The following is a 16,683-nucleotide window of genomic DNA, read 5'->3' as shown; positions in this document are numbered from 1 at the left end:
TTGACATCTACATAAGGTGAAACAAAGGTCGAGTTTGTTTGTTCTATGGTCATTATTTTCTATTTATGAAGACCTCTTGTAGGATAGAGGAAACCTAAAACGGAAGGGGGAAAAGGAACGTGAAGACAGTGAAACATTCTTTTGACAAATCAGTCCTCGCATTTTCTCCCTAGTAAGATACCTTCAAGGAGTAAAATATAGGCCTTGTATAGTTCATTCGTTCATTGACCTCACTGAAAAAACTATGTGCCACACAATATTTTTGAGTATATTCTCCTACACTACAGAAAACCTACAGACCACAGTTTTAAAAAACCTGGTTTTCCGTATTGCGACGAAAAATCCCTAGATCTAAAAATAAATATGTAGATCTGGCAACCTGTTATATCCGCATCTGCAAATAGCGGTTATACTTTATCTGTCTTCCTGAGTATTTTACAGTTGAGAGGGAAAAATAAACTTTTTCTCTGGAGACCGACTAGTTATGATTTACAACATGCTGTTTGGAACAATGTATTTACTTATATGTTTCGTATTTTGTGAATCTACCGTCGGCAAATCGGACTAAATATTTTCTTTTTTGTGTCCTGTACGTTTGTTTGAAGTGGTAAAACCTCCAAACTTCTAGATAGTGAGAGGATTGGGCCACAAAAAATCAACAGAAAGATGCGGAAAGAAAATACTTATAAGCTTGTCTAAGTAGTGGCCTAGCTGATTTGCCGATTATGCGAACTAGGCTAAAGAAGGCGGTGTTGATGAGAAATGAAAGAAATCGTGGAATGAAGAAAGTAGGAGGAAACGGGAGAACACCGAGAAAACTCACGCACACAGTGTTTGCCCATCACAAAGTTCACTTGGCACGAGCTGGGATCGATCCAAGGACCCCACGCACCAGAGGTGAACGCTCTACCACTGAGCCACTGCGGTCCATCTAGGTGATTTGTCCAAAGGACACGCCTATAATATTTTTGTGGTAATAATACGTAGCGTTTGCCTCGAACATGAAAAAATATTGAATATTTCAATAGATCCTGTGGAATGAGTGAGCTAATCTTTTTCAGGACTAAGGATCTAAGAATATCTAGAATAATATGGGAAAAAATTATTGTTTATGACACAAAAGGACACTAGAAGTGTATTTCATTTGTTTCCCAAATTTTGCCCTGAAAAAGTGGTTGCCCTGAGTGACTCTTCGCAACCCCAGTTTTTTCGAGGGAGATACCATTGAAGTTATAAATTAAGTGGAGTTCAAAAGCATCACAAATTATAGTTCTGAAATCAGAAGGTAACTTCCAATTGTCTTACGCAAAGAAATCTCGTCTAACAGATTTGTTATGATCTACATCTATCAGCCTTTTGAATTCTTCTCGATGAAATTTCAATCAGTGCGTGTTGTGGAAGTAGGGAGGGGAGCGCAGAACAACAGTCCACATAACATTAGGTCTCTTTAAACAATAAAACGTTCTTTTATTTTAAATGTGTTCTGCTATCTAAGCTATCAGGATAAGGGAGAGTAAACAGTTAGGAACAGAAAAGGTGCTATAATTTTCATTGTGGATGGATTTTAAATTTCTGGGCTTTCGCCATCTATGGCCATTTAGCCCGTCACGTTTGAGGGATGACATGCCTCGACGAGCACAGTCTCCGGGGAAAGGAAGGAAGGAAACGGCCTGGGACCTATATATTAGGTACCACACCGGCATTGGGCTGGTGTAAATGAGAAAAACCTAATTCAGGATGATTGGCCTAAAAAATCTTTTTACACATTTTCGACTGAGTGCCCCCAACGGGAAGCAAACCCGGAACCGCTAGCACCGAAGAGAATTTTCATTGTGTAATGCTATACTATTTTCAATCATTACGCAGGAAATTAAGCTCATCCGAGGTCTACCAGCTTCTGGTAGAGATGCCAAGGAATGCACTTTCCCTGGGAATGTACTTTATGTCTTAGGGCACTTAATTTGGTGGGTCCTATAAACGTATGACCCCATGAATACCATCACCCTCCTCCGAAATATAAACCCGGAACCTTGTGAAAGAAGTCCTTACCTCTTAGACTTAACGACTACCGAGATTGGCAGTCAACTAGTTTTTAGTATTCAGATACAAACCACTTCATATTTTTACAGAATAATAATAATAATAATAATAATAATAATAATAATAATAATAATAATAATAATAATAATAATAATAATAATAATAATAATAATAATAATAATAATAATGTGTTGTAGTAGTAGTAACTTAAATTTAACGTGGTGTTTTAGTGATTACACAAATTACAATTGAGGCCTATTCCGGAAGAAGGGCACATAGGCCTATGTGCCCCTTTTTCCGGAAATCATTTAGAACGACCCGGCATGTTATACTGTAGGTGCTGTGAAAATTTCATCTCGATATCTTTATTTTTGGCCGCCTGGCAATATTTTTTTTGCAAGCCTTTGCACCACGGTTTTGGCACACAGCTTACATTCAGGCTTTAACAGCGGTTATTACTGTGCTCCTTGCTATATTATTAACCTAAAAATGTGGCAGTAATTTAAAATGGATACTGAAAGTAAATCTTTGTATAAGACGCGTGTAGTTTTTAGTAACATGAATTTGAAACGTGAAGAATCAAAGAAGCAATATCTGGGAAGTGATAGAGAGTCACCTGCAGTTATTTCCAAGTGATTACAGTCATTATTGTGGACATAAATCAAAACTGAAATATTTTGAAAACTCACATCTTAACAATACGGCATTGTACACAATGTTTCAAGGATACTATAAGGATAAAACCGATGAAGCATTGAAACTATTATATGTGAAGTACTTTAAAATGTTTAAGCATGGATTTGGATGTTTAGATATGGATTTGTTAAATCTAAAACTGACAAGTGTGACTTTTGTGCTGAATGTGACGAAAAACAAATTAGCTATCCTAGTGACCCATGTAAAGTTCATTATCAAGTTCATAAAAGGAAAGATGATAGACGCAAAACTTTGAAGGACGAGTTTATTTCCAAATCACAGGCAACTAATAGTGAAGGTAAACTAAGTCCATCTCCTTTAGTGTTGGAGTTTGACTACGGTCAGAACTATCGAAGCCATGGTTAGAAGCCATCATTACCTGTCGACAGAATCCATCTCCATTTGAACTGACAATGGATAAAAATTTTATTAAGGCTTTTGACACAGCTCTTGCCCCTTTTTTTTCGTTCCAACCCAACACCAAAAACTCCAACGTATACTTATGCAGTATGTAATGATGAAGTACACTCTATCAGGCGTTCTGCTGTATTCTAAGACGTACATGCCAACATGTATCCCATTTTCTTATCTTTCAAAAGTACCCTTTTGTTGGAGTGAGCGAACATAAACAGAAAGATGTTCGGTCCTTAATGAAGCTTTTGTCAGCTGAAGACAGCGGCCTGATTCAATGCATATTGAATGAGTACGAACAGGACTAAATCCATAACACATTTATTACCATGTGTAATAGCTTATATTTGATTTATTTTAGAATAAAGTCATTAATGTGATGCATTAATAGTATGCTGTTTCTTCAACCAACCAGGATTTTCGAAAAAAGGGCACATAACATTTTATACAAATACGTTTATAAACATGTAAAATAGTATATATTTTTCATTTAATACAGCCTATTTATTAGTCAAAAAGGTCTTTCTTATTAAAAAAACCTGTTATAGGTATTTGCAAGCGTATGTTATTGTTATATACTCTGATAAAATCTTTAAGGCTCTTTTTCTCCATTCACGGAAACGGTCTATGTGCCCTTCTTTCGGAATAGGCCTCAATTATGAGCATACTTTATGGAGATGCTCTTACAGACAGTATCCGAGCACCTTTATACGCTATGGAAAACTGCTTTTCAAGTCTTTTGGAGAAAAATACTGTGAACTGAGAAATAATAACCTTTTCGATATTGTACAGAAGTATTTTCCTGCGAATAGAAGTTTCTTTTGGAATGCGTTGAGAAATTAACACTCGCAAGAATACTCTCTTAGTACAAGTATATTTTAGGCACACACTAATTTCCCCCACCTCGAAGTGCTTCAATTTCCTTATTGACAAACACTTTATCATTTTATATCGTAAAGTGTAATAGAGTGGTGCTTGAGCGATTGACCGTAGAAATTCAAACTCCGATTAGTGACAATTCACAGTCTTGTTTTGTTACAAGTGTAAACTCTTTAGTCAGTAGAAGAGGCCGTGGATTATGTGTAAGAATTGATTACGAGATTTTGGTGTCAGAGTAGGTCACAGTGGATGGGAATGGTTGAGGTGGCTGGTGGGTCACAGTGGGTGGTGGGTCAGGTGGGTCGTGGGTCATGGTGTGTGGTGGGTCAGTGGGTCGTGGGTAACGATGGGTGGTGGGTCAGTGGGTCGTGGGTCAAGTTTTCATTGACCCACGCCAACTCTGCATTTGTGCAGTAAGGTACTGCCAACGAAAAAAAGGACAACGTGATAGCTGACGTTTCAGGGTTATTTAAAATAGGGTGCTACACGAAAGAACAACGTGTTTTCATTGTTCAGCAATTTTAAAAATAATGAAAGTTTGGCAGCTATAGTTCGCAGTTTTCGTACAAAATATGGTCGGAATAGGAAAATTATCATCAGCGATGAGATTCATTTTCATCTTGATGGCTTTGTTAATCGACAAAATCATCGCATTCGGGGTTCAGAAAATCCACGTCTGATTGTTGAGAAACAAATGCATCCACAATATGTCACTGTTTGGTGCGGATTTTGGGCTGCAGGTATCATCGAACTATTCTTTCTCGAAAATGTGCCTGGTCAGATAATAATAACAGTTAATGGTGCTCGCTATAGTGACATGATACACCAGTTTTTGTACCTAAATTGCAAGACATGGATGTGGACGATACGTGGTTTCAACAAGACGGTATCACATGCCATACAGTCCGAGAAACAATTCAATTACTGCATGAGTTATTTAATGATCTATAATTTCCCGATTTGGTGATCAGAATTGGCCGCCCTGATTATGCGATTTACCGCCGTTGGACTTTTTTCTTTGCTTTTATTTTCTATTTTCATTTTTATTTTTATATTTATTATTATTATTATTATTATTATTATTATTATTATTATTATTATTATTATTATTATTATTATTATTATTATTATTATTATTATTATTATTATTATAAGGTTTATGCTACCAACCCCATAACCATCCACGATTTGAAGGAGGAAATTGAACGTTGTATCAATGAAATTCAGCCACATTTATGGAAAGATGTCATGGAAAATTTCAACGAAGTGTGTGTATGTGCAAGCAAAGCCGTGGAGGCCATTTACCCATTATGCTATTCCAAACATAATCTTATACTGTATACTTTATGAATCAATAAAGAGATTACAATTTTTCATTATAAACCTGATTTTTCTATCAAAATTACTTCTTACTTGAATTTTGGGACACCCTATTATAACTTGCTGCTGCAAAGGTTACTTTTCATTATATGCTTAACTAAACATGAAGCTCCTGATGCAGTGACTAATAAATACTTCCTATACTCCAAAGAACATGCAGTATTCAAATGGCATGAAGCCTATATTCAAAGTACTCACTCATGATGTGGAATTGGCCACAAGGTAATATTACCCGTATATATTCCTAGACAGCCGTACCACTATTATATTTCCGTATCACTTAACAGGAAATGAATATAACAGACATATCAGAGAGTATGCAACAGGATCATTTTAAATGAAGTTCAAGGCTTATTCCCTGAATCCAAAGGTCAAGCAATTGTCATCACACATTCATTAATTCATAGCGTGACCTCAGAAACAAATGAAATATAATTATGCGGTTTGATTGGATATTTAAATGTACTTCACTTGTTAAAAGATCTTATCTTTCCTGTTTAATTAATTCATTTATTTATTTATTTATTTATTACAAGCACTGGATTTGCGTACTTCTGGTTGTTCGTAGGCGGAACATGCAAAAGTCGTAATGATGCATAAATGGTTCCTTAGACCAAACGATTTTATGAATGTCTGTAAACACATTTATCACAGGAAAATAACTCGTTATCTTCTATTGTCATTATTAGTCAACTATGTGACGTAACTTTGACTTAAAGAACTGTAATAAATTCTGGGCAGGACCACTCTATTATCGAAGTACAAGATTTCATAGGTTGTTCTAAGGCTCTATACACTTTGATACGAGAGACAATTCATACCTATGATCTTGTAATTTTTTTCTTTCTGACAATTTCATTTTGTTCGCAGTGTTCTATTATGTGCTCCTAGAATAACGTACAATCTAGCATTAAAAAATCAAATGTTGAAAATAGTTTTAACATATAGCAAAGAAAGAAAAAACATACATACCAGCTGTGAAGTGAATATCCTTTATCGGAGAGAAAAGTCTAAAAATAGTCAACTTGCCCTTAATAAAAAAAAAAACCTATTGGACGAACATATGGTTTTATCACGTAAAATAACACGTGATTTGACTGAATCACAGAAGCGGATAGAAGTCTTCATATTATGTAATCCACTTCATATGTTTACACAGTATACAAATATCACCACAAAACATTACGATAAAGAATGTCCATGCCCCCCATGGGGTGAAGTTATCATTTAATTGAACAATAACAGCTGACGGAAACTTTTGATCTGAGCACAAACGAACAAAAGAGTCACTGATAATATTACACACAATTTTAGTGTAACTGTTAGAAGTGTGGGTCTCAGAGCTAGGAGAACACACATAGAAAGAGAGAAAATATCCTACCGAACATTGAAACATTTTGTATATACAGTAAATAAATAAATGATTTGTTCCGAAACAATAAAAACTATCAATTTTATTGGCAACGATCGATATACTTTCTTAGTGCTACAAAAATGGGGTTTCCTTGATTTTCTTAATTACACATGAAAAATTTACTTTCAAGCATCTCATTTTGTTCAGCCTGATGTAATTTATTCCTTGATACAAGGTCCATTCAATATACGAAACCGGAAAAGTTGTTTAAAAATACGAAACTTCGACAAAGTTTGTACCTCTTGGTTATTTTTTGGTGGTATCATAGAACTGTAATCAGATGGGCCTGGCACGCCTGTCTCGCGAACGGGATGCTGGAAATCAGTGAAATTAAGATGATGGCACTTTTGCAGGTTGCACCAACATGGAGCAGCGGAGTATCATCAGATTTCTGTTAGCTGAAGGGTTGAAACCAATCGAAATTCATCTCGGATGATAGTGTAATATGGTAAAAGTTGTTTGAGTCGAACACAAGAATACGAGTGGGCAGATAAGTTCAAATGAGGGGTGTATCAAGTGTTGACGATTCGCCACGCCTAGGACGCTCTGTCTGTGCAGTCACGGAGAACAACATTGCGAGAATTGATGAGTTGATACGGAAAACAGGCGTATTACGGTGAGTGATATTGCAGCAAAAATGAAAATTAGTGTCGAATATATCTATGAAAATGTAAAATGTAAAACTAGCAATTCTGAGGAAGCGGTGTAGACTAGTATCCATTGGCGTCCTGTTACTGTAAGATAACGCGAGACCACACACTGCTAGAGTCACATTAGATATCATCAAAGACCTAAAGTTCGTCTGCTTGCCCCACCTCGTATTCTCCGGATCTGGAACCTTCATATTATCACATATTTAACCCACTAAAAAGGCTCATAGTGGCTTTAGGTTCGCTTAAGTCCAGGCAGCAGTACATAACCGGTTGCAGACACGCCTCCAAGAATTCTTTGCACGTGGAATTAAGAAGCTTGTCCAGTGCTGGCGTAAGTGTAATAGAACTTGAGGGAGATTACGTTCAAAAATAAGTAAGTGTCCTATTCCATTCTCTTATTAGATTCTTTAAAAAATCAGGCTTTTTATTGAATGACAGTTGTATATGTATTATCTTTGGACAAAATTTAAGAGTTACTCATACATTTGGGTAATATCTGATTAACAATAGACATACTATATAATATCGTTTTTGCTAGTTTCATAATGAAAAACCTGGTTAATGTATACGTCAGTGTCAGTTTCATTTTATTAAGTGCAGGAGCAGATCCAGGACGGACTTCTGGAGGGGCAGTGGGTTGTAATACTGCTACTTAGAGCTACTTTTAAGAGCTCCTAAATCTGGGATGAGTTTTATGTATATATAAAATAAAAGAAAAGTTTCCTCTTCTGGGAGGCGATCGCCCTCCCTGGATCCGCCACTGATTAAGTGGTATAATTATCATAGCATAAGTTTTTACGTTTACCAAAGGAAAGAAACAAAGAAATTTCTTATTGATTTTCTCGAAAACTACAAATGAGGATAAAATTACACTGATTAAGGTTGGTCTAAAGGGACAAGTTTTGCCTATAGATGTCACTGCAGTCCTCGTATCTCTCTCATATTTTTTTTTTACCTTTCACGAAAATTCACGATTTCTCCTACAAATTTCAAACTACAGATTTCAAATTTTTAGAGAAGGAACTTCATAACCTATCAAAGGCAACAATCCGTGCCGATTTTTTATTTAGAAGTTTTTCATTGTTGAAACGGCTTAATTGTTGAAACAATATGCTGTTTCAACAATGAGGAAAATTCTAAATAAAAAATTGGCACGGATTGTTGCCTTCGATAGGTTATGAAGTTCCTTCTCTAAAAATTTGAAGTCTATAGTTTGAAATTTGTAGGAGAAATCGTGAATTTTCGTGAAAGGTAAAAAAAATATGAGAGAGATACCAGGACTGCAGTGACATCTATCGGCAAAACTTGTCCCTTTAAACCAACCTTAATCATTTTGTGCAACCCATTGAAATTTATCCATTGTATATATCTCATCTTTAGATTTTTTTTTTTTTTTTTGTTAAACGCTTAAAGAATTAGTTTAATTTCGCGAATTTCGTTTTAAACTTTTGCTGTATATTTAAACTACTTATATTATTTGAAACCAGGATATTTCTATGTAATTTCATTGAATTTTATGTCTGGGTCTCACACCACTCCGTTTTGCCTATACAATTTTTTTTAAAAAAAGAAAGAAAGAAAGAAAAGAAAAATATCAATTGTACAAATTGTTGATAAAATAGTACCAAACTTGTTTACAACTGCATCAAAGTATCACTGTTTAATATTCAAAATCAGTATAAAATTCAAAATTTTTCTTTCATAACCTCAATTGAGGATGCACAGCCACCAGCAAAAGTACCTCCTCCCCTAAGTGCTCTAATTTCATTACTTTGGGTCCAGGTCATTTGCAGTTGTGAGAACGCCTGGACAGATGCAACTAAACTTACACGTCACTTTTCTCCTCACTGACAGCAGTTGGTAGCACTGAGTCAGGTCTTTATGCAAGTAAAAATTAAGTAGATGACGCACGAAACATTTCTCCACTTTGAGATGAATCTCACTGGTTCAGAGCGTGTTTTCCAAAGAACACCATATATTTATCTTAATATTGCTGTGTATGTAATGTGTTATTTCTTTATATACTGTATCTTCAAAGAAATAAAAATACTAACCACGCATGAATCAGAAAATGCTTGAAAGTAGATGAAAATATCAAATCTAAAATAACTGATGGAAATAAGTTTGTAAATGATTACCTCCATTGACAGACCTTTTCCAATTCTCCTCATTCCCACGTATTTTTCTTTCTGGAGAGGAAAAGATCTTGCTTGTCACACTGAGCATGCGTTGAAATCGAAACATTTGAAAAGGTATCAACCTGGCCGGGATTTAAACCCGGGTCTGCCGAATAGAAATTCAATGCGCTAACCACTTACCTACCGCGTCACTTCACCTTCCACTCAAACTTTTAGCTAGTCAAAATCTTTGCATATAAGACTATAAATAAGACGTTCCTTATGTGAGTGTCACAATGACTTACTCGAGAATTCCTTCTTTAACTCAAAAAAGTGATATAGACTTTCGTCAATGAGGAAAATATCACAAAACGTTCTTCAAGTTGAGGCTATCGCATCGTTTTTAACAATGGTACCGATTTACATTACTAGCCTTCCTTAGTCTAACTTACAATTTCCATTCATTCGGATTCCACTCTAACTTCTATTCAGCGGACCCGGGTTCACATCTCAGCCAGGTTCAAACGTTTTCAAATGTTTCAATTTCAATACATACTCAGTGTGACAAGCAAGATCTTCTCCTCTCCAGGTGTGTGTGTGGAGTTCATTGGACAACATAGTCTGAACTATAGAGATTCATCTCAGAATGGAGAACTGTTTCGTTAGTCACCTACTTTACAATTTTAGCTGCATAAACACCTGGGTCAGGGCTACCAATTGCTGTCAGTATCGAGAAAAGGTTCGTGTAAGTTTGGTTGCATCTGCCCAGGCGTTCTCACAATTGCAAATGACCCGGACCCCAAGTAATGGAATCATTGCACTTAGGGGAGGAGATACTTTTGCTGGTGGCTATACATCTTCAGTTGCAGACCCCGAACCAAATCATCTATGTCACTAAGTAATGTTAATATTTTGTATAAAAGTAAAATAAATGTAAAAAAAAAATATTTAAATGATCGGTGATCATGAAAAATGGGGAATTCGAGATATAGTGACTGGCATATAGCATGGCAGCTCAAGGTCACTGCAAAAGCAAACGAATTCCGATCAACGATCCTACCGTCAATCAGCTTTCCAATAACCGGCAGTGCTGCCAGCTATACGCACTTATTCCAGCACCCAATAGCAACAAATACCGTCAATCACAGGGGAATTAATAACAGATAGAAAAAGAATCCCTATAGTAGAAACAATAAAAATAAATTAATAATCACGTGTGTGAGTGTATTTCTGTCTAAAAATTTATTTTCATTCAAAATGATGGCACATTTATTTTATAATCCATTTTTATTTTAATTCTGGAAAATGCGTAATATATTTATTTTTTTTACAACTATCTGGAAAATAACTTGATTTGAAATAAATAATACTGTATATCTTTAGCTTAACACGAACAATAGCACCTATTTGTCGTAAAGAACATCTCCTTTGGGGAGAAAATCAGCGAAAATTTGACGTACATATATTAATCAATACTGTATAAGATGAACATAATTCAAATATGACAGAGAAAATATTTTTGCGTTTGTGTTTTATACACAGACGCATACCTCATAACTCTGAGACACTGCAACGTACATTCTGCAGTGCAAAGCGCCCACCAACTCTGTAACAAAATAATGTGAAAGCTCTCCTCGGCCAGCACATTTTGACCTTGAGCAGTCATGCTACGTGCTGGTGACTATAACATAGTATATCACGGGATGCCCGAAGGAATTTTTCAAAGGGAGACAAACATCGACACCCAAGCACAATCGCGAATATGCACCTTGATGCATGCATGTGTATAATATATCACATAGCACAACAATTATTTACGCACATACCCTTATCAACTACGTTAAATAAAAGGATGTCATAAAATAGAGGATGTGCAAAATCATGAAGCTATACCTCACAGTTTCGTCCGCCATTTTTGTTGACTCAACTTAAAATCAATGTTCCGTAAGTTAAAAATTGCAGTATCTTACCCCTTCTTTCTTCAATATTAAGCAAACAATAGGAAATAAGGCTGATCGCGAAGCCAATTTAAGCTAGTAAGCCCGAGCCCATGGGAGTGCGAGTCCCACTGAAAGTAATGAGTTTGAACACCATTTGCGATAATGATTATAAGAACGAACGAAATTATCGCGCGTGAGCTGAAGTGAGAGCAAGTTCAACTGAAGGTAGTGATGCCCGAACCCACTTGAGAGGAGTAAGGTCAAGGTATAATTGGCGGGTTTATTTAGAGAATTGAGTCCCGGAACTCTTCAAAGTTCCTTGTCTTATATATGTATTGGTAATAATATCAATGAAGTTGTCCAGACTTTGTAGTAAGTATGAGCCGGAGACCGAGGCCGACTCATGTAGAACATGACTGGGTCCTTGACGATGACCTGTTTCTATAAAGAGAAGGATTTAGGGGAGTAGCACGGTTGGGTGAGTCAAATGAGAGTACTAAATCATGATTGGTGCTCTAAGTAGCCAATCAGCACTGAAGAAAGTGGCCCTCATAAGGGTTATGGTCCTAAATGTGCTGAGTATGAAGTGATATTTTGTTTTTAATCAGTAGTGAAAACAGCTGTCATTAAATCAAAAATAATGGAAATTTTTGTAATAGAGTCTTCTGCTGCTCGTATTTCCGGAAATCGAGTTCTTAAAGTTTGAAGAAACTGCATGAGTTTGAGTTCTTTAAATATTTCAAGTAATTTTTTGAAAGGAGAATCTGAAGCATCCGATGAGTCTGAAGATGAAGGTGACGATGTGCTTGAACTGGTCTTCTTTGCATAGGTTGAACTTGAGTTAGGTTTGCTGGTAGAATGAAATGGTGGATCAGATAATGAGTCTTGTGGTAAGGGGGGGAAATCTTCTTTGCTTGGAATTTTCTGCTGAGTAGATCGTCTGGTGAGTATTTTGGAGATAGTTGGGCATCTTGGAGAGTTGGCTGGGTGTCCCCCTCCGCAGTTAACGCAAATCACTGTTTCATCTCTGGTTGTGCGAGTGCACTGATAGGTAGCATGATTACCGGCACACTTGAGACATCTTGCATTCGCATGACAGGATGACTGAGTATGGCCTAGTCTCTGACATCGATAGCACTGTAGCACTGTATGTACGGTCGAGCTTTATATAATTCAATCTTAATTTTGTAAAATTCCAGGTAATTTAGTTGAGTGATGTTCGCTGCTGCTTGTGTCTTTTTTAAAGTGGCTAAAATTAAGGGCAGGTGTTGACCTGCGCGACCCTTCATTTGACTGACGGCAAGAACCGGAGAGCCTCGATTGAGGAGATCTGTTTTAATGTTGTTGACCTGGGTGTCAATTGGTAATTGACGTATAACCACTTTGATAACAGGTTCTTGTTTAGCTAATTCCAGAGCATACTGGAGTTTGAAGCCTTTGCAAAATGCGATTAATGACTGATAGTCCTCTTGAGAATGGCACTTGTACTTGATATGCGTTTTGTAGACCGCACAGTATGGAATATCTTTACAGACGGTGGCTGCACCGTGTGTGAGTTTATATCCTTTATTGTCAGGATAATCATATATTGTGAGAGACTTAATGTACCTTTTCGGTGCTGAAGCCGTCGAAATATTAGTTGAACTAGAGTTATCTAAGTTTTCAGAATCTTGAAAAGAAAAGTCCATTTTTTCTGCACTGGAGTCTTCAGGTTTATCGGGTGTCTCTAATGGAGTAAAACTATTACTAATTGTGACAGTTGAGGATGGTGTTAATAGTGGTTTAATAGTTCTTCATGGTTTTTTGAAGGGACGTTCCGCAGGAGCAGAGTTATTCTGATCCTGAGGAGAGCCAATATCTTCAGTGCTATTAGTGGCAAGGAATGAAGTAAAAAGATTGTTGTCAATTTCTTAACCAGTTTCCAGTTAGAGTTAGTATGATATGTTGAACATGTCAGTCTTAAGTTAAAGATGTTCTGCCGAATAGCTTGGTGGAAGGTGAGTTTCATGGAGGCCACAAGGATCAGGTAGTTGGTTTGGGCGTCGACAGTACTCACATTTTTGAAATGTAGGATCTTCAGAAGTAATCTTAGCTACATTAAGGAGAAACTCCTTGTTAGTTCGTAACAGTTGCTGTAAGCACGAATCCATTTGAGGTTGGAAGCCCGAGCTTGAGTGAGTGCGAGAACAAATTAAATCAGTGAACAAGATTCCGAGTGAGGTGGGGTCCCACTGGAAGTAATGAATGCAAGCTCCATTGAAAGTAAAAGATCGCAAGCTCGAACGAAATTGAAAGAAGAAAAGTAGGAAGAGAAAATGCTTTATTTCTTTTTTCGCCCTCCCCGCTCTTCTGGGATTTCTTTCTTTCTCTGTCTCCCTCTTTCTCATAAAAAAGGAAGAGATAAGAAGGAAAACTTTTCTTTCTTCGATTTAAAGGAATGAATGAGGAGAAAAGACCATTGACCTTTCTCTCTTTTCTTCTTTTCCCATTCCTTCCTTTATGTTCTGTCATCTTTTCTCCTTCTCCTTCTCCACAGAAATAAAGAAAACTACTTTTTATTCTTTTCTGATACGTAAAAAAGTAAAGAAAAAATATTTTTTCTTTATTTTTTAAAAAATATTTTCTTCTTTTCTGGTAAAGAAAGACATAAACAATTTTCATCTTTTCTTTTTTCTTTCTGTCCATCATTTCTTTGAGAAATTGTGTCTTCTTCGTTTCTATTCATCATTTCTTTCAGAAATAAACGTGTCAATTTACATCTTTCTTCTTTCTCTTTCCTTTGTCAACAATTCTCTCTTCCTTTTTCTCCCTCTTTCTGTCTCTCATCTTCCACTTCCTTCTTTCATATACTTACTTCAAAGAAAGAAAGAAAGAAAGGAAATTTTCTTTTCTTTTTTTCGTTTTATTTTCATTTTTGAAAGAAAAAGAGAAGGAGGAAGTTGCAATATTATTTCTTTCCTATAGAACGAGGATATATAATTACAAGAAGAATAAGAAAAAGAAGACTTCCTGTCCGTTTAGAGAGAGAGAGAGAGAAAGAATAAAAAGTTTATTTCTTTCCTTTTTCTTTTTTATTCTTCTCGTTTTTACACTTTTAAAAGAAGTATAATTTTTATTGTAAGAAGAATGAAGGAAGGAAATCATTAGAAAAAGAAACAGATAGAAAGGAAAAGCTTTTCCCAAATAAGAGAGAAAGAGAGAAATATCATTTCCCATCGGCATGGGTAACGAGGAGAAAAGAAAAGAAAAGGAGACAGAAGAATGAGGAGAGGAGGGCAAGGGAGAGAAAGATAGAAGAATCAAACAAGAAAGAGGGTTTCCTCTCTATTTCTTCTTCCTCTTCCTCTTCTACGAACAAAGGAAAGAAGTAAAACAAGAGGAATGTGAGAAGAAAGAAAGAAAAGATGGGAAAAATTTCAAGGAAAGAAAGAATTTGTGTCTCTTTCCACTCTCGGATTGGCTCCAACCAGACTGACAAAAGCTGGGTAAAGTTCTCCTAACACACTCTTCACTTCCCTTCTAAAAAAGAAAAAAAACACTTTCTCACCACCTAAAAGTGAAAAAATTAAAGAAAGAAAGAAAATTTCTTCTTTACATATGACTCTCTCTCTTTCTTCCTGAAGAAGAGAAAACAATTGAAAGATGGAAAGGAAATGAAAGGTTAGAAAAAGTTTCTTTTCGAACTCTTTTCTTTTCTTCTAAAACTTCTCTTTTTAAAGTTGGATTTTAAATAATTTCTCCTTTCTTACTTTTATCTTCCTAACTTTTTCTTTCTTTTTCTTGTCTTCAAAAGGAAATAAGGGAGTAAATAATACGAAAAGACAGGAGGGGAAATGCTGAGAGTACTGAAGAAAAGAAGAGGTACCACATTTTCTCTCTTTTATCTTCTTAGCGAACGAAAGAGAAAGTTTCCTTTGTGCAAAGTTGGACAACCAGAATACGCCCCTAAAAAAGAGAAACAAAGAAAAGAAAAAATTTTCTTTTCTTTTTCTTCTTTTTACGAAGGGAAAATACTTCTTCTTCTAAAAGAAAAAGGCAAGAAGAAAAAGAAACAGCCCTACTTTCCCTTCCCAGAAAGGGAAAGAGTGTCCATTTCTCTTCTTTCTCCGTAAAGGAATTTTCTTATTTAACAGAAGCAAGGATTTGTAGAAAAAAATGAATCTTTAGAAGAAAAAAACGATAGAGACGGAAAAAAGAATATGGAACAAAATATTTATTAAAAACGGTTTTTCTTCTATTAAGGGTACACCCACCTCCATGAATTTCTTTTCTTCTCTTCTAAAATTTTCTTTAAAGACTTCTTTCTCTCTCGGCTTACATATACAAGGTGTTCATTTATTATGTAGCCAAAATCCACTGGTGAAATCCTCAAACCTAAACAATAAAAAAAGTCCATATGAACATATGGCGAAATCGCATTGTTTCAAAAGTTACGAGATGTCGAAATCAAGAAAATTGTAATTTTGAGGTTGCCTAGCTCGAAAACTATTAGAGATATCAAAGGCGGTTAGTGAAATAAAGAAACTAGTACACTGTCCTTCTAAATAACCATGTTTCAGAGTTGAGACGTAGTGTAACGGATTTTACAGAGGGAGCTACGGTATAGGTTCCGCTCTTCCACCTCTCTCTAAAATATGTATGCTTGTACAACCCAAGTCTGAAACATAGGTATTGAGATAGAGTGTACTAGTTTGTCTAATAGTTCTTTAACTGCATTTGATATCTCACAGTTTTCGAGCTAGGCAGCCTCAAAGTTACAATTTTTTCGATTTCGGCATCTCGTAAGTAAAACAACGCGTTTTTCGCATTGTGTTCATATGGACTTCTTTAATTGTTTAGGTCTGAGGATTTCACCAGTGGATTTTGGCTACATAATAAATGAACACCCTGTATATAAGAGAGAGAGATGAGGATACCTTTTTCTTTTTTATCATAGAAGCGGAAAGAAAGAAGGTTAACCTTGCTTTTCTTTCCTTCTTTTTTTTCTTTCTCAGGCAAAGAAAGAGAGGTAGTGTAGGCATTTACCCAACTGATTTCTTCTCTTCCTTTGCAGATTTCTCTTCCTTTCTTGGGCTTCTTTCTTTTCGTTTATTCCCATCTTCTCTTATTTCCTCTCTCTCTCTCTCTGCCTTTCTTTATGTTCTACCCCTTCT

At 36.0% G+C, this 16,683-nt stretch overlaps 1 protein-coding gene across 6 annotated transcripts in view; it reads right to left on the bottom strand.

Moving 5' to 3' along the window:
- The window catches only part of LOC145686237 (uncharacterized), a 196,514-nt gene that overhangs the window by 120,004 nt on the left and 59,827 nt on the right, over positions 1-16,683 (bottom strand). Inside the window, exon 1 of one of the 6 annotated variants that reach the window (XM_081759327.1) lies at positions 6,379-6,517. The exons of 4 other annotated variants lie outside the window; for them this stretch is intronic. Coding sequence is in view for 1 of the 2 variants with exons in the window: in XM_081759324.1 (XP_081615450.1) it covers positions 5,605-5,608 (4 nt within the window). In the remaining variant the exon portion in view is untranslated. Of the gene's footprint in view, positions 1-5,604; positions 5,759-6,378; positions 6,518-16,683 lie in introns of those variants that run through there. One more of the 6 variants, XM_081759324.1, reaches the window with a different exon arrangement.

The sequence above is a fragment of the Thermobia domestica genome, chromosome 5 (assembly GCF_964235325.1).
Source record: "Thermobia domestica chromosome 5, izTheDome1.hap1.1, whole genome shotgun sequence".
In the NCBI taxonomy this organism is placed as follows: domain Eukaryota; kingdom Metazoa; phylum Arthropoda; class Insecta; order Zygentoma; family Lepismatidae; genus Thermobia; species Thermobia domestica.
The sequence above is the reverse complement of the archived record's forward strand: the minus strand, read 5'-3'. Positions and strand labels throughout refer to the sequence as shown.